General features: G+C 40.1%; 1 protein-coding gene across 3 annotated transcripts in view; it reads right to left on the reverse strand.

Moving 5' to 3' along the window:
* The window catches only part of EBF1 (EBF transcription factor 1), a 501,457-nt gene that overhangs the window by 46,500 nt on the left and 427,047 nt on the right, over positions 1–27,910 (reverse strand). For all 3 annotated transcript variants that reach the window (XM_054977386.1, XM_054977385.1, XM_054977384.1), the window contains exon 11: positions 10,849–10,937. In XM_054977386.1, coding sequence (XP_054833361.1) covers positions 10,849–10,937 — 89 coding nt within the window. The remainder of the gene's footprint in view (positions 1–10,848; positions 10,938–27,910) is intronic.

Consider the following 27,910-nt stretch of genomic DNA (forward strand, 5'->3'; position numbering starts at 1 on the left):
CCTGCCAAATGGAACAGCTCCCTGCCCTCCAAATGACAGCCTTTCAAATATTTACATAGAGCAATCATGTCCCCCCTCAATCTCCTCTTCTCCAAATAAAACATTCCCAAGGCCCTCAGCCTTTCCTCGTAGGGCTCAGTCTCCAGACTCCTGATCATTCTCATTGCTCTCTTCTGCACCCTCTCAATCTTGTCCACATCCTTTTTGAAGTGAGGCCTCCACAAACGCACACAGTACTCCAGGTGCAGCCTGATCAAGGCAGTATAGAGAGGGACTATATGACCTCCTGCGATTTCAATGCAATGGCCCTTTTGATACAACCCAAGACTGAGTTTGCCTTTTTTGCCACCGCATCACACTTACTGCTCATATTTAAGTCCACTCTTACTCCAAGATCTCTTTCGCAGACACATCTACCCAGAAATGTATCCCCCATCCTGTATTTGTGCTTCACATTTTTGTGGCCCAGATGTAATACTGTGCACTTATCTATGTTGAATTGCATCCTGTTCACAACCACCCACTTCTCCAGAGTATTCAGGTCTTGTTGAATTTTAACTCTATCTTCTTGGGTGAAATCAACAGCAGCCTGTACACGGGCTTTCTCTGTGGTGGCCCCTACCCTATGGACCGGCCGGCCTGAGGTCAGGAGAATCCCCACACTCCTGACTTTCCACAAACAAAGCAAAACCAAATTATTCAAAAAGACTTTTTTCTCAGATAGGAAGGTGGTATTGTGGGGAGGGGGTCTCAGATGTTTTGCTAATGAGTAAGGAACCATAGACTTCACCATTATGTTGCCTTACATATTATCTGTTGCTTTAAATATGTTCTCCTATATACTAACTGTGCTTCATGTTGTTTAATGTCAGTCCTAGAATTGATTATGTTCTGTTTCAGCAGTTCTTCAACCTCATATTGGATCCTTGCTGATGCTATGTCTTTGTAAACTTGTATTCATTTACAAGTTTGTTTATGGAAATGTTCTTAACACTGTATGGAAATGCCTGTCCTTGTCCTTGCTACTGATTGTACTAATCTCACACTATGTAATCTGCCTTAAGTCTCAGTGAGAAAGGCAGACTATAAATGACATAAATAAATAAATACATTTAAACAAAAACAAAAGGGCTCCTCGCCAGCAAAAGAACATGGCTCTGCACTTTAGCTGTCAGTGTGCCACTGTTTCAGAATTATCTTAGGCTTTGTACTTTGTGTATTATCAAACTGCCCTCCTCTGCCAGTCCATCATGTCTCTGATCACATTTGGAGCCAGTTGTCAGTTAAGTTCAATTAGTAACAAACAAGGAAAAAGAAGTGGAAAGAAAACTCAATCCAATTAAAAAGGGTAAGTAATCAAGGTCCCTTCAAAAGGTCAACTTGGAGATTCCAGTTGGTACAGAATGCCACAGCTCGGTTGTTATCAGGAGCTAGGCAGAGTATGCATATTACATTCTGCAGTCACTCCATTGCCTACCTGTCAGTTATTAGGACCAACTCCTGGCTATCATATACAAAGCCCTTTGTGGCCTTGGTCTCTCATATCTCTGGGATCACCTCTCTCACTATGTTCCATCACAGCAACTTCACTCATCTGAACAGGGCCTTCTGCATAGGCCATCCTACAAATGGGCAAAATCAACAGCATCCCATTCATGTACGTTCTCTGCAGGGTCCCTGGCCTTATGGAAGAGCCTGCCTGAAGAGGTCAGGAAAGTTCCTGCTGTCATAGCTTTCCACAAACTGTGTGAAATCAAATTATTCAGGAGAGCTTTATTACACAGGTAATAGTGCTGAGCTGTAAAGAATTAGTTCATAAAGATGCATTGGTACAGGGATAGAGACTGTATACTATACTACTGTACAGGTGTGTGCTTAATGATAATCATGAGCCATAAAAATAATAAAAATAACTGTTTCTGGATCTTACATCTTACTTCTCTAGAACTGAAATGCTAGTCCTAACTGCTTGGATCATGAAACCCCTCCTTCCCAAAATCTGTTTGTTTGTTTTTTAGTTCCAGCATTTACCAGCAAAGCAGCATAAGCTCACATTTTACTTTGAATTCTGTACTGAATTTCTTCCTTCCAATTAGATTATTGCAAGGGAGGAGCCAGCTAATCCCAAATACAGCTGCCATTCCTCTCCCCCCTTCCCCCTCCTTGTGAGCTATAGAGAGACTTTTTTTCTTGTGAAAGAAGAAAAAGTCCAATGGTGGGAGACTTGCTCAGGGACCCATAGAATTCAAATGCTTTGCCCAATTTCCTTCAAACCTGGAGTTCTTTGAAGGACAAACAGAAGACAGTCCGCTGCAAAGTTTGGTTTAAAAAAAATGACTCCAGCCCCATCTAAGTCCCTCATAGGAAACAGTGGAAGTACAACAATGGATGAAGTGGGGGTTGCAACAGAAGCCTTCTTCACTTTCTGAAAGGAAGGAAACAAATAACAACAACAGGGAAGGGAAGGCAAATGCAGAGTTTTCAGTGGAAAAGTAAAAAAAAATGTCATTCACTGTAAGAGTAGGGAAATGAAATGAATACAGACAAGGCTTTTTTTTAATGCTGGTGGCCAGCTGGAGCTCTCCTGCTGGCTGGCTGCTGCTTGATGGCCATTTTAGGAATTAGCAGAGAGGATTTGATGTAGCTGCCCAGATAGAGACCTACTTGAGGGGGGCTGTAAAATCCTTTCCCCCATCCTTTTTGCTTGAAATTTAGAGGTTCATTAGATTACAGGGAAGACTGTGTTCTGTGCAATTTTGGAGCCGTTAAGTGCAAAAACAGCTGCCTCAGAGCCTCCAATTGCATCCCTCCCCTTCATCATTGAAAAGAACGTTCATGAAAATCATGAGAATGGAAAAAAAACCTGAGGAATTTCAACCCTGACCCAGCAACACTCCAAAAGAAAACTACCCAACCACATTAAATGTTTAGCTCAATAAGCTCAGATATGAAATCACAATGAAAATTTTCTAGATGCCCAGCTGTACTACTGTATATTGTCTGTTGCTGTAAGTCTGCTCCTACTGGATAGTTCTGCTGTGTTTAATATGTCGTATAAATCTGCAAATGTTTTGTTACATCATTGTTTTTCAGCTCTGTATTGGATTTCTGCTGGTTTCAAATTTCTGCCAACGTTACTCTATCGTATTGTTTGTTGAATATCCCAGCAATGACGTATGCTATGTAATCTGCCTTGAGTCTCAGCATGCTGTAAATAAATAAATAAATAAATATCAAGCCTCTCAACATAACCATCACTCAAGTTTATGTCCCAACTACAGGTGCTGAAGGGAAAGAAACTGAGAGTGTTTATGCAAGTGCCTAGGAAGAAACTGATCATATATCTAAATAAGAACACACTGATAATCATAGAGGACTGGAATGCAAAAGGAGGAGACAAAACAGAATCAAATAGTGTTAGAAAATTTGGACTAAGATTATGAAATGAGATATAAGAGTGACTCATAGAATTTTATGAAGCCAACAATTTGTTCATTGCAAACTTCTGCAGGCAAGAGAATAGACAATTGTGTATGTGGACATCACTGGATCACAGGAATCAAATAGATTACATAATCAGAACCAGAAGATGAAAAAGCTCAATTCTAGAGTTGTTATGGGATGGGGAATTTCTGTTTCCAAAATACACTTTTTTTAGATATAGCCATTGATTCTTCTTACTTTTTTCTCTTATAAGGGCAGGGTTTTTTTTATTTCTCTTCAAAGAGAAATCAAGACACCCTAAATTCAACCCTTGCAGTTGTTTTATATTATACACACCAGGGAGTGCTCTAGCAGGAAGGCAGGAAGTCTTGGGAAGACATTGTCTGCCTCAGAGCATCTACAGAGTAAAATTCTGACATTTTGCAGAACCTCCCTTCCTGCTCCTTCTCTCTTCAAATTTCTTTTTGATCAAAAAGAAATTGATTAGAAACTGACTCCAAATTCCTAAAAAGAGGATAAGAAAAAAGTTGTTGAGTTTTAGGGAGGAACTGGGTAAAGAGGGATTTTAAAAATTCCTCATAAAAACTCTACACTCTCTGCTAAAACAAGACCATGAACTGATTGTAATACAGACCATGAATTGTTTATATCAAAAATTAGAATAAAGCTAAAGAAAAATATATAAAGTATCATAGTGCTGAAATATAATCTAAATTACATTGTTGATGAATGCAAGGACCATGTAAATAACAAATTTGCATTACTAAGTTCAATTGATTTTGAACTGGAAGAACTGTGGCCTGAAACTAGAGAGACATCACCAAGGAAGAATGTGCAAAGACTATTTCTGTAGCTAAAAGAAAGGAGAAGCCAAGATGGATAACTGATGAAAAAAAATCCTAAAGACAGACAAGCAGAAAGTTACAGAAATAGAATCAGAAGTATAAATGCAGCTTGTCATGACTTGCATCTTGCATGCATAGACAGAGATTTTTTTATATTAACCAGAACAACAACAACAACAAAGAACAAGAAATCTATTCCTCAAGATCCAGAAAAATCAAAAGAAAATTCAAAACATGACTAAAGATGCTGAAAGATCAACACAGAACTATAGTATCTGATCAGGACAAAATAAGAAAAGAAAGAAACAGTACAATAAAAAACTATACATAACAGATGAAAGGTTGGCAGATGCCTTCGAAGGAGAGCCTTTTGATGAAGAATCTACAATTTTAGAAAGTTAAAAAAAAAACCTGTACTCAAAGCCTGGCCCAGAAGCAACTACTCAGAAATTTGTTAGCATAAGTCTTGCATGAGTCACTCAGGCCTGGCTGATTGCTGCTGTTCAACAGCAGCAGCACCCCCCCCAAGCCTGTGTAGTGTAGTGGTTAGAATTTCAGAGCAGGATCTAGGAGAACCAGGTTAGTATCACCACCCTGCTGTGGAAACTCACTGGGTGACCTTGGGCCAATCACACACACAGTCTAACCTGCTTCTCAGGGTTGTTATGAGGATAACAGGGGGGTGAGGAAAATGATATAAGCTAACTTGGATCCCCACAGCAGAGAAAGGGAGTATATAAATGAAGTAAATAAATAATAAATATATAGAAAATGGGGGGCAGATAAAAGGTAATTTGAAGTGGGTCTGAAGGAGAGAAGGAAGTAGGGAAAGATGAGGATATGGAGGATGCCATGAGGAGAGAAAGAGGAAATAGTGTGGGGAGGGGATACAGGGCAAAGTGGTGGCCCCTGCAAGACCTTGGAGGTTCTCCACCATGCATCTGGGCCTTGTAGGAGAGGCTGCAGGCGGGGAGGAGGGAAAGCTGAAGACAGGGGATAAACAAAGGTGGTGGGAAAGAGAGAAGGAAGCAGGAAAAGGGGAGAGGCTACGGGGAATGGCGAGAGAAGGGAAAGAGGACATGGTGGGAGAGGGGAAAATGAGATGCCCCTCACAAGTCCGAGTGGGTCCCCCACTTGTATATAATTATTTGGAAACCACCAAACTTATGAACCTGAAACCAATATGCTTATCAATACTCTGAACTGCCACTGTGTCCGGGGTCTGCGTCCCAGCCCCCAGACTTGCCAGGAGGGAGCAGTGGGAGGCAACTGGGAGGCAGTGGCTCTACCACCTCAGCCAGCAACCAGGTCCAGAACCTGCCCACTCCAGGGGGAAGGAGCGAAAGGCCAAAGCCTCAGAGGACTGGAGGGAGCAGGGAGAGACCAGCCAGTCCCACCCTCCAGGGGGAAGAGAGGGGAATAGGGACCCAGAGGAAAAGGGCCAAGGCAGGGGGAATAGGGACCCAGCAGCAGCCCAAACAGAGCCCTTACCAGCTAAGGAGGAGAAGCAGCCACTACAGCCCAGAGCCACACCCTGGCTAGAGGACAGCAGCCTGGCTCAGGAGTTGCTAGGAGCCAAACCCCTCCAGGTGGAGCAGCCAGGGGAAGAGATGGATAGCCCCGCCCAGCATCAATGAGCAGGCAGCCCAGAAGCTGGCTGGGGCAGCTCCTCATGAGCAAGGCCAAGGAGACCTCAGCTGGGGATGGCTCACACTCAACCCCACCCTGCCAGCAAGGCAAAGAAACCTAGAAGGGATTAGTGATAGGAGGGAAACACCTGAGGGAAGGCACAGCTGGGCCAAGTCAGGAGAGGGAACAAGCCTGGAAGGAGGGTGGGGTGGAGAAAGGAAACACTATAAAAGCTGGCTGGGAAGAGCTCTGGGGTGGTGGGTATGAGGCAGAGCGGCAGAGCGCTGGGAGGAGGAGATGATGGAGGACGCAGAGGGTAAGCAGACCAGGTTGAGCAGGCCAGTGAGTGGATTGAGAGGGAATCAGGGTGATGTATACTGCCCCTCCTTCCACAGAGCAGGGTCCTGCAGCATCCCTGGTGCCCCTCTGATGTCAGGGCTGGCCCAGCTGGCGCCCTGCCCAGCAGCGGCAGCGACAAGCCCTGACGCACTGTATTTATAAATAAATTCTATTTTGGGTTAAGCCCAATACCTGTTTCTTCTGGAATATAGGACTCCCTTTTTACCTCATTAGCCACCCCTACATGCTGACTGTTCTGTCATACTATCATCTATAACCAAGCCTTCATATAATAGCAATTAAACTGAAGAGATCTAAGACCTTTGGTGGCTGTGAAAACCTTTTGGGAACACTAAATAAGTCAGGGAGGCAACAATATATAGGTCACACAAAGGGGGCAAAATGCTACAGGTGGTCTTAGCGATGGGATTCAAACACCAAAGAGAAGGTGTTCTTGAGGTTAAAAGTCTAGATAAAATACACAACAACTGAAGCTGGCAGTGGGTTGGTTGTGACTAGAGATGGGCATGAACTGAAATACTAACCAAAATTAAGCACGAACCAGGCCGGTTCATGGTTCACAAACCACGGTTCATCAGATCCCATTTCTGATGAACCACCACAAATTTTTAGACTGATTTGTTTGTTTTGTTTTTTGGTTCGTCACTACAGACAGCCTGGTGCCAATCAATTAGTTTCCTAGGCAACAGGGGATGGACTTCCTGCAGACCTTCTGCTGGCTCGGAAGTGAACTTCTGCTGGCCCAGAAGTGATGATTTTCTGATCTGGATGTGACATTTTCATGAACCAAACGAACTGGTTCATGAACCAGGGGCAGGTTCCTGAAAGTTCATGGTTTGTGAAATTTGATGAACCACGAACCACATGGTTTGTTTTTTTCCCGGTTCGTGCCCAACTCTAGTTGTGACCAGAGCCCTCCTGAGGTAAAAGTTTAAGGTACCATAAGGAGGAACTGTAATAAAGATCCAAGGCAGGTTAAAGAGAAAAGCCACAGTTACCAGAAGTCAGAATCAATTTGACAGCACAAAACATACACACACACTAACAGTAAGTTATTTATTTGATTTTAATGAATTTGATATTTAATATGAATTTAATAATTTAATATTTGTTGGGTTTTTTTATATGTCCTTTTTTTTGTAAATTCATATGCATTTATTATTGAGATGGTGCACATAGTTATCCAGAATTTTTTTTCCACTGAAGGCAATTTTTTGCCAAAATGCATTTGGTCATCAGTTGTACAATCATTTGGTAAATTTGTATCTTTGCTAGTTAAGGAAGTTTTGTAAATGTACAATATTATGTATCTATTTTAAAGGTATTTCTAGTGGATTTATTAAACTTACATCTTCCTTCACTGGTTCATTACATGTTCTTCTCAATAAAATTGAATTAATATTTAGCAATTTTATACTGTTCCCTACCAATCCATGAATTCAAAAGTATTTATGCGGTTTTTTCTTCACTGTGCAAGCTATATCAAGAAATATCACAGAAAGGACAATGTTTTCAAGGTCATGCAGAGAGTATATATGATGGAAAACAAGATTTTAGAATAATTGTTCCAAAACTGAATGGTGGTCTGTCCTATACTTAACATTAAGGTTTAATGGAAAATAGAATTCTGCATATTTGTATTATTTGTCTTTAAATAAGAACTTTTACATAATTGTTTTTCTTTCCCCATACCATCACACCACAGGAATTTATTCATTGGACATACAGTCCTACAAAAAAATCCCAACATCTAGGAGCTCAACTTACAAGGAGAAAACCATCTTTCTTAACTGATGTAATCCAAAACATAAATGCCAGGTCAACCCTGAATCTCTGTAAAAACCATACTCATGTCACCATCTATTCTTACTGAAGCAGTAAAAACCCTATTAATGAACTCTACAGTTACACATCTAGGTTTCCTTCATGAATGCAAACTCATTATCTGCTGTTACTATTCTGGAGCCAAAAATATTAGTAATGTAACCAGTAGTGCCATAAAATATGCTATGGCATCATTATAACTAATGTAACAGTTACTTGAATAATTATTGTGCACTTACCTTGCATCATAGACTTAATAGTACTGTGCTGAAAATGTACTGCTTCCATGTTTAATTATAGTTTATATTAATTATAATTATATTAATTAATTATATTTTTGTATTTCTTAGTATCTTTTTTCTAAAACAGTCAAATTATCAAATTATTTTATTTATTTGATTTTACTTCATTTATACTCCATCATTGTCGTCATTGGGAACTGAAAGCAGCTTAAAGTATACTCCTCACCTCCATTTTTTCCTCACAACAAGCCCTGTGAGGTAGGTTAGGCTGAGCGTTTGTTACTGGCCCAGGGTCACTCAGTGAGCTTCCAAGGCACAGAAGGGAATTGAACTTGGTCACCCAGATCCTAGTCCATCGCTAGCCATTATACTACACTGGCTCTTGAGTATAATTCTCCCAACACAAATTCTAATTATTAAAAAATGTTGTATAGTCAAATATCATAATATATTCCCCATGTGATCCTACAACTGCATATATGCTCTTCTAATTTATTTATTCATTCAGAAATACGAACAGCCAAATATTCTGGATTCAGGACAATAAGACATGGGTTTTGATCTAGGCTAAATTGGCGATTTCCACCAATTCCTCTTTCTGCACCAGGCCCCCCTTATGTACTATTGGTTGTAGTAGGAGGAGGGAGGGAGGAAAAGTACATTCTACTAATGGAAAATAAAATCCACCCATGAGGTACATACCAGACGTTCAACTTAATGTTGCCTTTTGGATAGAGACAGGGAGAAAAAAACTAGGGAAACAACAGTAACATGAAACTGATGGTTGATTCAAACATTACATGAAAGTGGAAATTTAGGAAGTACAAAACATACATGCTACTAAATCCCTGACTCTAATGTAACATTCAAATCACAGGCATATAGGTAATAGCTATACATTATGAAACGTCAGGTAAAAAGAGAACCATGAATTTTGCTTTAGACATTATGTTATAAATCATGACTTTTGTCTTCGATTTTCCAAGTTCTATATCCTATTTTTTAAAATCTAAGACTGAATTTACACACAACTTACGCACTATCATAGTGGTGTCTACACTATTTTATATTTTCCTTTAAAAAAATTATCTCTCTCCCAACCTCCCCCCCCAAAGCTTCCAAGGTTCAAATGTCGTGTGTCATGTGTGAAGTAGCCTTAGTAGATAAGGCAATTGAGCTGCACATCTGAAAAGTACAGATAATACTCTGCAACTGGACAAAAATCTTATGCCTTCTCTTTTCTAAATGCTGGTGAAATTATATATTACCAAAGAAAACTGTGCTGAGCAATATCTCTAGCCCATTACTTCCTTTAAGAAGTCCAGCATTTATGGCATATGGTTGAAAGTACTTGGACCAGACTATTTTAATAAATTTGCAAATTCGTCTAGGGATGAAATAGATGAAATAGATATGAGTGTAGGTGGTTTGTCTTTCAAACAATGATATATACGTTTGCTCAATCTGCTGGGTTATATTTCTGAGCTTGCTGTCTCTAGTCTGGGAAACATCATACATTGATAGAAGACCTTGGTGGATAGTTGCATAATGAAAGAATAATATAATTATATAATTAAAACAGTATGAAGATAAGATATGTAGAAAAAGTAATATATAGAGTATAAGTTAAACTGGTTGACTTATATTGAATGTACTGTTTATAGAAGTATCTAAAATTATGCTAAATGAGGGATAAATTGTTTGTCCCATATTGAAGATGAGATTATAAAATAGAGTATAGAGTACCAAAATTAGTTAAATGATTATTATCAAAAGAAAATATGCCAAGAATGTATTATTTAGTTATGTATTATTTAGTTGTTAAAGTAAGTAGGAAGACGGAAGGAGCACTGTGTTATATAGATAAGCTTAGAAGAAAGTGAAAGTTTACGTTTGATAGATAGAATAAATTTAAAATGAGTAAGGGAAAAGGGACAAGGGGTTGGAAAACTGTTGGAAGTCAACAAAAGGGGGGGAAAGGGAGGGGGTTAGAATTGGAAAAATTAAAGGAAACTGATTGTAATTTACAATTTAATGATATCTAATCCAATAAAAAAATTTTTTTAAAAATACATTGATAGACGACCTGTGCAGATGACATGTGATCTGGGGTAAAAGACATGCATGGGGGGTAGGATCATGTACAAAATCTGTATTCCTCACCTTTATGTATCTTCTGCACAAAGTTTAGGTGTGTGTAAGGTTTTTGCAGAGAATAGATCACAAACACAGTTTATGCACGTGTAATTTCTATGCAGTGTAAACCAACCACAAGGACAACAGAAATAATCCCCCTTCCCTCATCATGCATTCATTACTGCCTGATTACATGTTAACTGCATTAGGCTTCTGTTCATACAATATTCCTTCTGGAATAAGAGGAGCGAGCTCAGAAATGTCCGTATAATATATACTCACACACATCACTGATTTCAAAACAAAATTACACTGTTAGAAACTTTGTAATTGTAAATGACGGCACATACACAGCACATTTTGCTGACCTTTGGCAAGCGTTCAGGGTCACCAGGATGCCTTGGGATGACTTTCTGTAACCTTTGGAAACCATAGTCAATGGTTGGTTCATTCAGGGCTGAAACAACAAACACAATAATTATCTAATAAGCAGTAAAGCAAGGTGCTCCCACATAGAGTACAATAAAAGGCAACACTTCTGAATATCTGGAAACTATCACAGCAAACTCCATCCATGCTCTTTTCCACTTAAATCAGCAATGACTGTGAAGCTGTGGTTCAAACATTGTTTGAGGTTAGATGCAAGGCTTTCGCTGCATAACTGTGACATGAGGGCAGAAAGTTCGGGCTCTCTGTAAACATCTTTTAAGTAAGAAACTATTATAATTCAGGGAGCTTTGATACAATTCATTTGATAAATACTTCAGATGCTACCTTTCAAGTTTTCCATTGTCATGTTATAAGAAAATACTTTTTGACTGGAGAAATAGTGGAACGAAAAAAGCCTCCTGCAGTTCCAAATTATAATATGTATTTGATCCCACCTATAAGAAGAGTTGTGCATATGAACTAGACAATGAAGAAATAGATAATTCCATTAGAACTAAAGAAGTTAGACTTGTAGTGACAATAGCTTCTGAATAGATAATATAAGTATGATGAAATGGTAGCGATGGAATGAAATACACATTATATAACATGCAGCAAAAATGCAAGATCCTTGTTTAAACCTGTTGTTAAAGTAAGTTGGACCTAAAACTAATAAAAATATATATTTTAAAAAATGTCACTAACTCATCTCCCTGGGCATGTCTTAAGCTCTATGGCTGTTAGCAGTACAGCTGACCCTAGTGATATTTCAATTATTAAAAAGCAGCCTTGTTGGGTGGAATGTGAAGCACTGCTTCAAGTGGCAGTGTCCAGAGAGATCATTTTTTTTTCTTCCTTCAAAATATCTATTTTAGTGTGTTCATTAAAACTGAAATAAAATTAAACTAAAATGTTAAAAGCTTCAGTCCAGACAGAGCATGTTGTGGCCTTTGGACTTTTTGTATCAAATCCCAGTCTATTTCATATATGTGTATTAGCAATTTGTCATCTAAATTAAACTTAGTTGTTTAGACTCAAATAGTCAAACATACAGATGGGAAGCCCAATGCTGATATTTTTGAATCACAGATAAAATAAATGATCCTCACTGTAATAAATTCCAGATTAATTCCTTAATCGTTTCTACCATAGAATAAATGAGTTCTTTTTTAGGTCCTTGGAAGCTTTTGCTATTGTTTTTAATGAGAGATGGAGTAAGCACCCTTCTTTACCCTACATAAAATGTGTTCTTTCAATGCCCAATGACCTACTATGTCTTTTTATAAGATGGGAAAAAAATATCAATATGATTTTTTTAAAAAACCTTCAGACTGAGTAACAGGCAGTATTTGTGTTCTTGACATCCATCCATACATTAAAAACAAGTTAGCACATAGCATAGTTAAAAAGCATTCCCATTACCCTAAATTTCAAAAGTACTATTGAAAGTACTACCGACTTCAAAAAAACTGTATTAAATTCAAATAGGTCCCAAGGCTAATGGAAGCAATTTGTGTACCAACCCAAACTGACTGGACTACTTTTCAAAATACAGGTATGATAATCTCATGGTTTTAAAAGGACATTTAAATTGAAATACTGTGAATGTAGTACATAATTATACCAATAGCACCCTTTAACTTGTCAACTTGTAAATCTAAAAGGCTATCAATCATTTCTAAAGAGGAAATAAACCTTAAAATTCTTTGATTGACTGTGCTTACTTTTTATGTTTTTTTTTTAAAAAAAAGACAAAGAGGGAGAGAAAAATGGATTAAAGTGGCCAGAAATCCATTTACAAAAGTACATTGTTTTACATAGGTGAGTAAAAAGCCAATAATTACATCTCCAAAAGACATCTAAATCAAAGTAAGTACTTTCCTTCACTTATGTATTTTAACTTACGTGAAACTTTAGGCAACTTTTTTATTAAAATACTTTTCCAAATGCAATGCTTATTGAAGTAGCTAATAGAACAGCATTTTCATTTAAAGTAATGTAATCATTTTTGCAAATACAAGATTTAAGCCATTTCCCCCTATCTAAACAGTAAACTTTCAACCTGTCTCCTGTGTGAATTAACTAAAATTACACCCAAGTGTACAAAATCTGTCTATCTATGCTAGTGTATCAGTTAAGGCACAATATTTATTATTCTTTCCATTTTATGAATTACTACTTAAACCCTTGAGGAAGAACTTTCTTTCACATTAGGCGTTCAGAGAGTAAGTCTTGGAAGCTCTTCACACAGCCTTTCTGAAGCTGTAACTCATAAAATCCAAGACATTTAATACAAGAAAAATTTAAGCTTATCTGTGAAAATCAGAATGGAGGATTGATTTATTTCATGTTTCCAAAACTGCAACTTACATCGTCAGTTTTCCTTTAACATCATTTTGGAAAATGGACTAAATCAATTGATTGCAGTCATAATTATACCTGGAAAAAAAGAGCTCTTGAACTTTCTATTTTGTTTTGAAACCAGAATTTAAAAGGTTGCCTTTCTTTTTTCAATAATGACCACCTGCTGTATCAATAAAGCTTGGATTGTTAATTGAATGACTGCTTGACATACAGGAGAGAAGAATTTGTATTTCTAGTCATACTGCCGACTTAAAGCAGAATAATCAGCACTTAATATTAGCAATTAAAAGAACCTATTCAAATATCATATGGAACTCATAGCTTGGGGAAGTCTCAGGAAACTCATTCAGATGCAGCAAGGAATAATTGAATTAGACACATTATAATGTTATTATCTAAGGAAAATAAACAGACTCTACATGGAAACTGCGGAGGTATCAGGGATGCCGGCACAAAAGACAAAGCCAGCAAATTTACTTCTCATGGCCTTATCTCACTCTCTTTCTGTCACACACACACACAGATATTCTTTCTTTCATTCATTATTTTTGTTACTGTTTTTCAGGAATGATGCTCAAGTAATATTTGTCAACAATGCCTTAAGTAAACTGATTAGAAAACACAAGAAGCTGCCTTGTATATGCATTAGTATGCCTTAAACTATAATTCTAGAAAACTTTACAACTGCCACTTCAATACCAACAGGCCTCTTATTTTCCCAAAGGCTTGTCTCCCCAAGAGGCAAAATCTTTCTTGCTCTTTAATATTTGCTTCATAGGTTGATTTTTTGTTGTTAATTTCAACAGCGGGAATGCTGTAATGGGAATATATGAAAAGAAACAAAGACAGGAATGCTGAAAGTGTGCATGTGTGCTGGTAAAGTATATAGAATCAAATATCCTCTTTTCATTGTAGATTCTCAGAATATGAAAACCCCATTGTGTGTAATTATCGTACCCTACCTTTCTCTTCTTTTTCCTCCAAAAATGAGAAAGAATGCTTAAAAATGTAATTTTAAGCGGAGTGACACCCCTCATCACTGAAGTCAATGGACTATGCTCTGTAAGTCTGTCTTGTTTCCAAGATACCAAGTTTAAAACATAATGAACTTCTTCATCTTTTTTTTTGTGTGCTTAAGGCAAGGTCCAGTGTGCTTTGTTTTCCTGTAGCAGCACAAAATAGTATTATCACAGAGTCAAGATAGTGAGCATAAAGAATGGTTATACTCCATGGAGGCTTACCCACACTGGAGACAGTCAAAGGGTAAAGATGACAGCCTCTGAAACATTGCAGGACCTACAGTAGGCCAATGAAATTTTAGGGCTGGATGGACACTTTTTATTGTTTAATGGAAAGGAATGTACTTGTTCAGCAACTGAGAGACAGTGTAGTGTGACGGTTAGAGTGTTGGACTAGGATCTGGGAGACCGCAGCTCAAATCCCCACTGGGCCATGGAAAGTTGCTAGGTGACTTTGTGCCAGTCACATACTATAAGCCCAACTCACAGAATTTTTGTGAGCATAAAATGGATGTTGTGAGGATAAAACAGAAGACACAAGAACAATGTAGGCCACTTTGGGTCCTGGCTGGGAAGAAAGGCAGGGTATGAATGAAGTATAAATATATATATATATATATATATATATATATATATATATATATATATATATATATATATATATATACCATGTTAATACATTTATAATATGTAATAATAACATTCGATTTATATACTGCCCTTCAGGGGAACGTAACACCCACTCAGAGCGGTTTACAAAGTATGTTATTATTATCCCCACAACAATCACCCTGTGATGTGGGTGGGGCTGAAAGAACTCTAGAGAGCTGTGACTGACAAAAGGTCACCCAGCTGGCTTCAAGTAGAGGAGTGGGGAATCAAACCCATTTCTCTAGATTAGAGTCCCACATTCTTAACCGCTACATCAAACTGGCTCTCCTGTTACACTGTAACATCTAACATTAGGTTCTACAGTGTTAAATTTAGGCCTTCATAATTAACTATACATGAAGAAGGGCATGCCCACACAGAAGCTTTTGCATATCTCTAGTATGATTATTTCAATAGATGCAGCATTGCATTCTGCACTAATTCCTCCCATCTACATGTCAGAAGTAGGCATGGGCACAAACCAAAAAAATGCCAAACCATGAGGTTCGTGGTTCGTGGGTTTTCATGAACCAGGAACTATGAACTGGCACGGAACTGGGGCTTAGCAGCGGCAGGGAAAGGGGCATTTAACAGTTTAAAGGGCCCTTTCCTGCCTTGCAATCAACAGGTCCCTTTAAACTATCAGCTGACAGACGGCAGGGGGGATCCCCCCTCGCTGCCTGCCAGCTGATAGTTTAAAGAGAACTGCCAGTGGCAGGGCCCTTTAAACTGCCCAAACCCCAGCCCCCGCCACCACCCCCACCACAGCCACAGCCACAGGCCCACACTTACCCTGCAGCATGGTGTCTTCCCTCCCACGCGGCCATTTGAGGGGCAGCAAGGCCATTTTTGGCCTCGTCCATCCCTCTGTGGGCCTGCGCAGTGGCGGAGGAGGCCCACAGAGGGACAGAGGAGGCCGAAAACAGCCTTGCTGCCCCTTGCGGGAGGAGGGGGAGGAGGCCGCAGGCCCACAGGAGTGTGAATCAAGATAAGTGTGGGGCTGGGGCAGGGGGCTCTGGGCTGGGGGTGGGGGGCTGGGGCTGGGGTTTGTGGACTGTTTAAAGGGCCCTGCCGCTTGCAAGTGGCAGGTCCCTTTAAACTATCAGTTGGCAAGTGGCGAGGGGTGGAATCCCCCCCGCCCCCTGCCAGCTGATAGTTTAAAGGGACCTGCTTGCAACTGGCAGGAAAAGTTTAAATGGCCCTTTCCTTGGGGAAAAGGCCATTTAAACTGCCCCTCTCTGAAATCAATATGACCTAAATGAACCAGTAACCAGTTCGTGGAAGTTTGTGGAAAGGAGCTTCCACAAACCATGAACCAAGCTGGTTCGTGGGTTTTTTTGGGTCATATTCAGGTTCGTGTCCATCTCTAGTCAGAAGCTGGTCTTGTAAAACAGACAATACGAAGGGAAGTATGCCATTTCTGTGTAAACATCTTTACTACACTGTCTCTCTTTTTCCCAGTTCTGATCTTCCCAGTTCTTAACTAAGAGGTAGCACTCTTATCCTCACATTTCCACATGGCAGCCAATCCACGTAAGGACATACCATTCAATGCAGAGGATCCGTACACTAAGCTTCACTGCACAATTTCCTGTGTAGCATTTTCCCTTACAGAAAACAGTATTTTCAAAACCTTTTATGTGTCACCTTCAAATAAAGTTAGTAATTTCAGTGCTTAGGAGGATAATTCAGACAATGACAACTGGAAAATATGGCATGGAACCCCCCTCCAATCTGCCAGGAAACCTCAAGACCCTGACCATTAGTGTTGCAAACAATGGCAACACTACAGAGCTACAACATTCATACAGCAAGTTACCAACCAAGCACCTTTGTATGCAATAGGACTTTAATTGATCCAGAGGGGAGCATAAAAACCCACTTCACATACACATCATCTAGTGAAAAATTATATTTTGCAAACCTCACATGCAAAGAAAGTTTTCTCTCTTAATTTAACATTATTAAATGAAACCATACAAGCACTGGGCTATTTTTGTTGTGGTTGTCGTTAATATAATTTATTCTCCATAAAGCTTCCTTTTCATTAATTTTCCCCCAAGTGTTTATTCCCATAGGCAATGGAAAATGGAAGTGGGAGGAGCAAGCCCTGCTGAGACACAAGGCTTGGTGTTACAGAGACTATTACAAGGCAAACTCAAGAGTTCCCCTGCTTTTATGACTTGGTGTATCACTTTTACTTAAACATATTCTTGTGAATTTAATTTCCTTTTCTTAACTGTACTTAACAGATGATGTCATTCTTTACTAGGAACAGAATGATATGCTAGCTAATAACAAATGTAAAATTTAGATTTTATAACTACACAGAGTCTAAAAAACAGGCAGTACATTCATGAGGTTATAAATAACATCTCACAATCAAATCAAACTATGAAACTAGCACCTGTGCCTCTGGCTTCCTCTGTGACTATTCCTTGTTCAAATTAAAGGTTTACTTGAACTAGTAGCAAAGGCATACCTACTGTCATCAAACATAATTGTACACATGGTGTACTATGTTTTATTACACACATACACACACTCAACAGGTTAGAACCTAAGTATCAAAATTAAATATCTCTGGCAACCCTGAGCATTCAAGGAATGCAAAAAAGTAAATTTGAAACTGAAATTTTAAAAATGAAGTATCTCTCAGGAAGCACATGGGCACTCTTGATCACAATACATTGACACTCTTTTTCTTTCTTTTATTTAGGGCGAAAGGGCATATATTAAACAATGAGTTCACCCACCAATTCATTCAGCAATTTATCTGTGCACCACAGCTTCCTATTACATATTTTTTCACATGGAGAAATTCAGCTATGATGTGCAATGATGTGTATATATCTATACAAATTATATCTGTAATTATACTACTGTAGACTTCCTGTCTTCTTCCACTGAGAGGTGGAACCAGAGATCTCTCTACCCATATGGCAATTTGGGACAAAGGAGGGCACGTGGTAAGAACTGCAGGCCTTTGATAAGACGGTAAAAGAACTCCTTGTTGGTAAAGTTTTGATAAGTCTGTCTAGGAATAAACTCTTCTTTCTTCCCCATCTCCCTTCAAGACAGCTGATCAGTGTAGAATTATTGAGTGGGTGTATGAAGTCCTCCTGGCACATTTGGATCCATGTCAAAATGTTAAAAAAATTATCAGACTATACACATCATAGACTTACGAAGCTACACAGATGACTAGAATTGCAAGATACATAAAAAGCAAGATCTACCCTAAATATTAATGAACGGTTTCATTCCAAATCTTGGATAAAATTTTATGTTCAAATATTTTAAATAATGAGTGTAAAAAATAAGGCTTTGAGGCCTCATATTTTCATTTTCAATATATTTATCTACTAGAAATAATTAACACATTGCGCAACCAGAAAAGAGAATTATTTTGAAAAGATAATAATGCTTGCTGTATGTTCTTAAGGGAGGAAAGGCTATAATTCTGGAGCTTCCAGCAGCCTCTGCATTCAGCACCCAGCAATATTACTTACTCCTATAATTGTTCAGATTTTGTCCCAAAGAGTTTTGACAATAATAGTTATCAGGAGCAAAAAATCATAGCAACCTTTCTGATAAACATGTTTCCCTGCCCTCATACCCCAGTGAGCACTGTGACACTATACTTTTATCATCTTGTGTGTGCTCAGAATGAGCTTAGAACAGCAATTGCCAGGAATAGGCAGGCGATAAACTGCATTGATTTAACACATCTTGTTTTCAATCATGCTCGGATTTTCTGAGCACGCATTTTTCCTGTACTCCAGCTTGTAGCTTTTATCTGACGAGCTGATCCCTTTTCACTAGAAAATGAAAAGGTCGCACAATAAGACACGGTTTACTGGAACTCCAACACGCACTGGGGAAAGTATTTTAGATAAATACTGGCAGACATAGTGGAGCAGAATTTCAACACCACAATTGCTTAACAACAATACTTATTACTCTCCTAGAACAAGCTACAAGCACCTTACATCTCACAGTAGGGGAGAACACCAAGTTAGTCTCAGAGTCAGTAGCTAAAAAATACCTTCCTCAAAACTATTTAAAGATGTAGTGCTCCTTTAAACTTTTTAAACTGTCCCTGAAGTAGGAAAAAAACTAAACATCTTTTCTGTACTCCACTAAACCCAGTGCAAAATTCTGTTTATTTAACTGCATTATTTATAAAATTTATACCCCAGCTTTCTGCCCTCATCAGAGCCACTAAGGCGGCTAACAGATTAAAAACATACATAATAAAAATAGATCATGAAACCATTAAAAACAAACAAAAACGCATCATTCAAACTGTTAAAACCAAGCTAAAATACACACACAATAAAATACACATTCTTAAAAAAAAACAATTAACAACATGGCAGGAAGGAGGGATCATTGAGAGAATGCCAAACAAAACAAAAAGTCTTAACCCGCTGTTAGAAGGCAGCAGAACAGGACGAACAAGTGTTTCTGGGGAGAGAGTTCTTGAATTTTGGCACAACTGAAAAGGCTCTCTTCCGGATTGTCCTAATCTCAAAAGACAGGGACACCCATAGAAGGGTGTCCCATAGAAGGGTGTCCCTCAGAAGTTTGTAAGATGGAAATTTTCATGGCCAGTATAAAAATTCCTGGTAAAATAACCTAATTTTGTCAAATTAGATAACAAGCAAATGGAAAATAAGAAGGTAAAAATACAAATGGAAAATAGTAAGGTAAAAATGCAATCTTCTGGGCATGGAGCAGGGGTCACTGGGGCAGTCGGGACTTGGGAAAGGTAGTTGTGAATTTTCTGTATTGTGAAGGGGGCTGGACTAGAGGTACCTTCCAACCCTATGATTTTATGATTCTATGAAATAATGAACAATGATGGAGGTTGGATAAATTGCACTCTCCAGTGCAGAAATCCTATGCATAACTGCTTTAAAATCAGACTTACTGATATCTTTGGAATTCAGTATCTTGTTAAGGATCTGGGTGCAAGTCATGATGACCGAATTTGTCTAAATACTCAGAAAATTCAGCATAGTCATTCCATTAAGTTGGTTTGGGGGGCAATTTTTCATCTCACATTTGATATAGAGGATAACAGCAAACAGTCATATGGTATACACTTTTAGGTGCAGAAGAGTATATAGTGATTTGCACTGAAAGTGCCACTCTCAGCTTGGCCAGTAAGACCAGAAAGTATGAGCCTCCTCTAAGGAACCCCCCCACCCCCAAACTGCTAAGTATAATGCTTCACTGCTGCTGGTTCCTGTATTTTTAACTACTACACCATCATCTTCCTTGCTATTCCCTTTGTCCTTTCAAGCTTCCTTTACCCCACCAATATTGGGCAACAATTTAAAGCTTGGGCTGTATACTTATGGAGATAACACTTGCAAGCTCCACCCCTTCCATTACTCTTCCCTTTACAAGATTCTATAGATGGGAGGGTAGAGGGGGCTTGCCGATGACCTTGTCCTTTCCTGCTTTATGATGCCAACAGTGAACATTTTTACAGGTACATTGATTTATATAAAAACATGTTCACATGCATAAAAGGGAAGATAAAATAGATAAAGGAACTTATATAAACCTGTTGTTAGCAGGATTAAATTTATAGAGAACAAATATAGGAATTTGGGGCTGTGCTCAGTAATTTGTAATTTTGATGATTGCTTCAATATTAACTGGAGTAGATGTGATACAGCTGAAGATACAGCTGAAGTTGTATCACAGTATTTAATTTCAAACATCATGGGACCCAAACATTTGCATTGTTTGGATATTGTCTGTCCTTTTTTATTCACTTGCTTCTCAGGAACATTTTCTTATTTATGCTCACACACCCCTTGGTGTCATTTAAGCCAGGTGGCAGGCATAACCGTAATTTTTTTCATTGATAATGTCATGAAATTTAATCTTGTGGCTCCATCAGCAAAACCACAGTTGATAGGCACAGGGCAGATAAGTAGGGATGCACTAACCTGCTGGCTTTCAGTTCTTTCATGCTCAAGGAACCTCCTCAGTTGTTTAATGTTCAAGGGATCTATTGAATTTTAGTCATCTGATTTACATTTGTTTTTTACCTTTTTAAGCTGATTGGTTTTAGCATATAATGCTTTTAAAATTATTATAACATGTTCTGATGTTTAAATTGCTGCTGAATAATAGTGAAATGCATGAAAATATTTGAAACCATCAATGTATCTAATTCTCAATGTGGCCCCATTTGTGGATAGTTACATCTGCAGATTGAAGCTATGACGAAAGTAGATTTTTCTATAAACTTGGGGGTCCCTCCAGGCTTTCAAAAAATCTTTAAAGTTTTTTTTTAATGGAAGAGATTGAAATCCCCCCAAAGCACAGGAATATTTTGTCTGTGCTTGCAAAGTGTTAGAGGGGATGAAAGAGGGCAGCTCTGGTTGCCCATAGAGACGGAGGAGTCTCGAGTTTGGGGGCAGCAGTGGCGAAAGTGGAGGTGACAGAAGCCAAGGAAGGTGCTCTCATTGCCTACCTGGCCACAGACAATGAGTAGGGCAGCTCATTGAAGAAGCAGCTCCCAAGACTGGCTGAAGGAGTGGGAGGGTCTCTGAGAGAGGAAGGACTCTCAACTTACTATCAGCAGTGGGAAGGAGGAACCTATGGGCCCTGATGCAACCCACCAATGCCTCTTCTCTGAAGGCTGATGGGTGGATAGGAGGAGTGGGAACCTGTCCTCCCAGTGGTGGCACTGCAGGCAGGAAGGAGAAGTAGTTGCCGCCATCACTGCCCCCTGCTTCAGCCAACTTGGCAGCAAACAGGCAGATGGGTGGGGAAGCAAGAGTTACTGCTGTCCCCACATCAATAAGCAGTGGGAAGAAAGAGAGTGGGTGAATGGATGGGAGCTGCCACCCCCACCCCACCCCCCACTGCTGCTGTATAAGCCATGGAGAAGGGGAAGAGGAAGGAGCAGCCAATGCTGCTGCTACCTACGATGTGGAGGGTTGGCAATTAGGGTGGGCAGGCAAGGAAACAATGCTGCCCCCCAGAAGCTGGTGATTGAGTGAGTAAACTGAGTAAGCGGAATGGTGGTGTTGCCACTGGGCAGGCTGCTCAGCTAGTGGCACAGCAGGCAAGTTGGAGGGGGAGATGGTCTCCCCCCCCTCTACTAATCCTGCAGGTTCCCTACTTTTCATACAGCTAATTCTAAACCAGGCCACAGACTGTGAATTAATAGATAGGCAAAATGCAGCAAGAGATAGATGGGGGGGGGGAACCCTCACCCCGGTTTCCCACTGAAATATTAATATATTCTGCCTGTTCCCACCTCATGGAATGTTTTTGGATGGGGTTGAGCAACTTGGTTGCCACCCAAATGTATCACTACTATATTTTATGATTTAATGCTGTTTTATTGTAATTTATTTATTCATGTTGTAATCCACTCTGAGCCCTTTACAAGGACAGCAGATTAAAAAATCTAATAATCATTAAAAAAATAGGAGGAATCTCTCTATAAACCCAAAGGATGTCCCAAACTTGCAGAAAAAATTGAATTCTAAAAGACAAACACGCAAACACACATTAAGGTATTCTAACTCCCCAAAATGACAGAAACAATGTACTAAGAGCGTTGCATCATTTGCAGGGAATGTCATGATGGGTGCAGGAGATTTGTGGACTAGTGTGTATGAGAGAGAAAAATAATAAACTTACATTCAGAGGATTAGTTTAGGCTTAGAAAATAAATGAGAGTTGATTATTGTGGAAACTCCATACTCTAATAGGAAAGAGGAGAGAGAGATCCCTGCCTACCTATTTAGTCTAAGGATGGCATTGGATTGCAGGTCAGGTCCTGCATCCATGGTGCAAGATGGGTACCTTTCACACTCATGGGTTAACGTGCCATTTCCAAGGAGTCACCACGATCACAACAGATTCGGCTCGGCACTCGTGTCTCACACTGTCTGAGAAGTTTCAAATTGGTGTCCTGCATTTTGTTTCACACTCGCTTTGAAGCCCCAGTTTTTTTGTGGGCTTTGGAATTCATGTCACTTTTTTAAAAGTTTGCATATGCATTGTAACATTGGGACAGTACCACTTGAAACCCCACCCCTCCCTATGCACATCAATACTGCATCCCTGTGTGGCCATTTTCACACCTAAACTTTTGACATTTGAAAATAGCGCCAAGGGGTGTTGAGAGCTGATTGTACCTGCCCAGCATATTTTCCAGCCACCACTGGTCTCACGCGATCACGTGAACCCTGAATAGGTGGGGTGGGATGATTTTTTTGGAGAAAATTTAGACTCCCCATGCTTGTTCAAACACCATTTTTAATGCCATAATTATCATTTATGTTGAGCATTAAAAATCAAAAGGGGAATGTGTCCAACATTCAAATGAACAGAAGTGATTCTTTGCAGAGACAGAAAGCATATCTACTGGTGGTGATTTCCCACAGCACCTTTTCCCAAACAGAAGTAACATAAGAGCATTGCTTCCTATCCATTGATTAAAAAAAAAGATGCACAACGCTGAAATGTTACTGTCCTTTAGAAATATTTTTAAAATTACAGAAAAGGTGGACGAGGTGCTGAGGAGGCTCAGCACCCCGACACAGACAATCAGCTCAAGGAAAAGGAGAGGGCAGTGTAGAGAAGCAGAAAGCTAAAATGTGATGAGGAAGCTTAAGAGGAAGCCCCGGCAAGACTGCAGGAGTGGAGGGGGGGGCGCAAGGATGGGAGCCAGAAGAGAGGAGAGGCTGAGCAGAGGCCTTGCAGGAGGAAGAGTCCCTTGCTCCCCTTGATCATTCCCAGCCTTCCACCCTCCTTTGTTCTGGGCCGCAGATCATCCCTGGTTAACAAACTCACCAGGATTTGACAAGGGCAAGAGGCAGCTGAGCGAGGATTAAAGTTGGTTCAGCCCCAGACCTCACACTGAGCGCCTTGTATGCTGCACAGCCGAAGCTCTCCCCCCCCCCCCCCACTGAGGCTGCCCACTAAGTCAAACCCGAGTTCTTCGGGGGCATCGCTCGGACAGAGGCACCAGGGCACAGAGGGCAAGCGCACACACCTGCACCCTGTGACCCCAACCCTGCCTGTCTCCCTCCCACCCTGCGCTCTGCTTTCCCCACTTGAGCCAGGCCAGGCGGGCACCCGGCTCCCTGCTGCCAGCCAGCCGGGAGGGCTGGGGATGCTTCACTGCACTGCCATCAAATGCTGAAACATTAAAAAGGGGGGCAGACAAAGCAGTCGGAGAGCTGAGGAGAGTGGGAGTAGTCAGATCCACACAGCCCAATCAGCTCCCGAGGAAAAGGAGAAGGGGGAAGAGAAGCAAAAAAGGGACAAAAGCGTTCACACTGGCATTAATCCGGTCAGTTGTGAGTCGACAGCAGCCTCAAAATTAAAATTGTGGTGCATCTGCAGGGGGAAAAATTGGGGACACTGTGGACTGAGTGGCACTGCATTCCATGACTAGCTTGCAGGTGTGAAATCGCTGCAAGCTCATGGAATGAGAAACAGGTACAGATACGCTGTAAAGTATGAGTGTGAAAGGTACCATAGTGAAGAGAGGATAGTCCGATACTGTGACAAAGAGAAGATGTCATGAGGAGGAAGTCATAAGTATACCAATGTACATATCAAATGAGAGTTCAAGGCAGTAAAGAGTAAACAGATCCCTGATCTCTCTAACTTTCTAGTTTGTCCCCCTCTGAAACCTGAGGAAGGGACGGCATTAGTTGTCTTCTCCCAACACAATGTATTTAGGTTTAAGAAAATAATGTTCCTTAAGAACTCAGTTGATATTTTGGAGTTTGCTAGTGATCACAACAATATTGTCGAAGGCTTTCACGGCCGGAGAATGATGGTTGTTGTGGGTTTTCCGGGCTGTAATGCCAAGACCACGGCAATACAGCCCGGAAAACCCACAACAACCATCACAACAATATTTTCTCCTTGTGGAAGCAACCACAGATAGAATAAACTGTGAAGGTAGCTTTGCTAATGTCCAGGTAGCACCTAGAGTTCTTCTGAAATTTCAACCATCTCCAGACTATAATGATCTGTTCCCCTGGAGAAAAGGGCAACTTTGGAGGGCAGATTTTATGGCAGTTTTAGCCAGTCACTATTTATCAGGGCCAGGTAGGAATTTTTTCTCCTTTCCCCAATTGGCTGATGGGGACAGGCATTTTTTTTTTTTGCCTACCTTGCAGTGTGTGCATGGGTTGTTAGTCTACGGTGGAGCCTTAAATAGCTTGTCCCTGACAGGATAGAGCTTGGAGAAGTGAGCAGGCCAGTGAGCACCCTTGGAACATCCCCATTGTTGGGGGAATTGGGATCTGTCAGGATCGGTTGGTATGCTTCACAGCCAATAATTGTAAGGGCAGATTGCCAGGTGGGACCCCCCTGTACAAGTCCTTATCTCAAGCTCTATGGCTGGAGTAGTAGAAACATGAAGAAGGGGACCATTTTGCAGCCAGCCAGGTCCAGCCATACGCATGGATGGCTTGCACCCGGGGCAGTGGGGCTCGCCCAGACAGGTCAAGGTGGAGATCCAGGATGACCACAGAGCTTGACTTGTACCACTAGTTAGGCTCTTGCCATGTTTGCTTTAATGTTTGCAGTTAATGTTTTGTGCCATTTTTGTGTCCCATTGGTTCCCAAACCTTGTGTCTGCCTCTTTATCCAAAGTGGGGGGGGGGGACGACAATACATTTCACTGTGTTTGCTCCAGTCTTGTAATGCTGCTTTAGTGCCTGTATTAGTGTGTTCTAATTTTTTATTGGATCTATGTACTATAAGGTTTCTTACTGCGTGTTTTTAGTTGTAATCCGCCTTGAGTCTCAGTAAGAAAGGTGGACTGACTGTAAATGAAGTGAAGAAATAAACTGCTGACCCTTCTAAGCCTTGGTTTTTGTAAAGCAAAACTCTGGCAGAGACAGCAGGAGTGGACCAAAAGAGCCCTGGAAAGGGCCCCATCATCTCCCCCTATCATGTCTCCTGATGGAGAAGGACTTACTAAGAACAGGCCAGGCCGTCCTTAGTCCTCTGCAGACTCACTACCCACACCACTTAACTATTGCACAATCTGGCACCACCAGCAGCCACAATACAACTGGGCCCAGCCCATCATTGTGTACAGCTTGGGCAGACTTTTCCCAGTGGGAAGGAAACCTGTAGACAAGGGTGAAGATAGGTTGACTGTTGGATGAGGAAAATAACAACAACAAAAAAATTTGATTTATATATTGACCTTCAGGACAACTTAATTCAGAGCATTTTACAAGTGTGTTATTATTATCCTCACAACAATCACCCTGTGAGGTAGGTGGGGCTGAGAAAGCTCTGGGAGAGTTTTGACTGACCCAAGGTCAGGCAACTGGTTTCAAGCAGAGGAGCAGGGAAGTTCTACACCAAACTGGCTCTCAGTGAAGGAAGCAGGAAAAGAGGAGAGGTTATGGAGCTATCAGGGAAAGAAATGAAGAAATATGGGGGGAAGAGATACAAGGAAAAATTAGGTGCCCCCCTCTAAGACCTTGCAGGTGCTGCTTATGCCCTTATTTACAACTATTACAAAACACTGGCCAATCATTCTGAGTTATCAGAATAATAAAATTATGATCACCAGCTAACAGAAATTCACTTTAGAAAAAAAGCTACAGTCCCCAACCCTCAAACAACAGTAATCAATACTGAGGTCATTTTTTATCTGTCAAAATTCATATGTAAGTCAAAAAAAGTTTGTTAACTGCAATTTCCTCCATCAGCTTACGAAACACACTCGAACCACCAACGCTTGAACTGAACAGATAAAAGGAGAAATTCTTTTCCTTCCCTACCAATGATGCCAAGTATCAGGAGGTCAAAAAAATACTCTAGGGGAGAACAACTTTTAAACAACACAAATGTGTTCTTAGCAAGCGCAAATGCTGCACAAAAACACCTGTACAATTTGTTATTAACTTTCATTGCTGTATCTCCTTGCTTCTACATTGCCTCTACAAAGCATTTTATAGCAGTATGAACAGCGTTCAACATCCAACTCTTGAAGTATATAATGAAATACAATAATTTTAATAGAATTACACATGTATGGATGGATGCATGACTACAGGAACAAAGAAACCCAGGTTGGTTTTGACCAAGAAAAGAGAAGTAGATTTTCTATGGTTATGCTTGTAAGCACAGAGGTTCACTGCAGGAATCAGAAAATAATTGCTTTCTGTCTTCAGAACAATCCATGACTGGTGAGAAACATTTCAGTTTTATTTCCTTTTTTCTAAAGCATGAGAAATTGCTTGTTTGTCAGAAGTAAAAACTGCATGAGCTGGACCAGTAGTCTCATTTGGGACACAAATCCAGTTTCCTTTCAAAGAAGATGGCTACAGTTGTCCCTTAAGTAGTTTAAAACACAGGGAAGCTGGATTATCCTTGCAAAGAATTGCCAAAATAGTTTTTGTTTTCTGGAGACAAAGTCCTTAGGGGTTTGTTTAAAACCCAACTAATATTTTTGAGTGCTGAAATTTGCAGGATACCTTTTACACTATCTGATGTGTGTAAAAACACATCTGGCTAGATAGTCCTTATCAGTTACATATTTGAAAAAGCTAAGGAGAGGAAGTTATTCTGTCTAAATATCGAACATAACTTATGCTCTAGGGCTTTGGATAAGTGGATTTTCAGAGTGCAGCATTTCAAGAAGAGAGATATTTGTACTAAAAAAAACTTTCTTGGGAAAGATATCTATTTGAGGTATTCCTGTCTTTACTGTGACACACAAGATGAAACTATGCAAACTTGAGATTAAAAGATGATCTATTGATTCATTAATTAGTGATCAACTCCAAAAGAAGAAGAATCCAAAATAATGGCCAGAATTAAATTTAAATGCCATTAGTTGCCATATGATCATGGCTAAATTGGACTCAGTTCTGTAATGAGGTCAGCAGTTGACTTAGCATTTCTCATGCATTTAATGCACTGACAGAGCAAAAATTCC

The sequence above is a fragment of the Eublepharis macularius genome, chromosome 4, assembly GCF_028583425.1.
Source record: "Eublepharis macularius isolate TG4126 chromosome 4, MPM_Emac_v1.0, whole genome shotgun sequence".
NCBI lineage: Eukaryota > Metazoa > Chordata > Lepidosauria > Squamata > Eublepharidae > Eublepharis > Eublepharis macularius.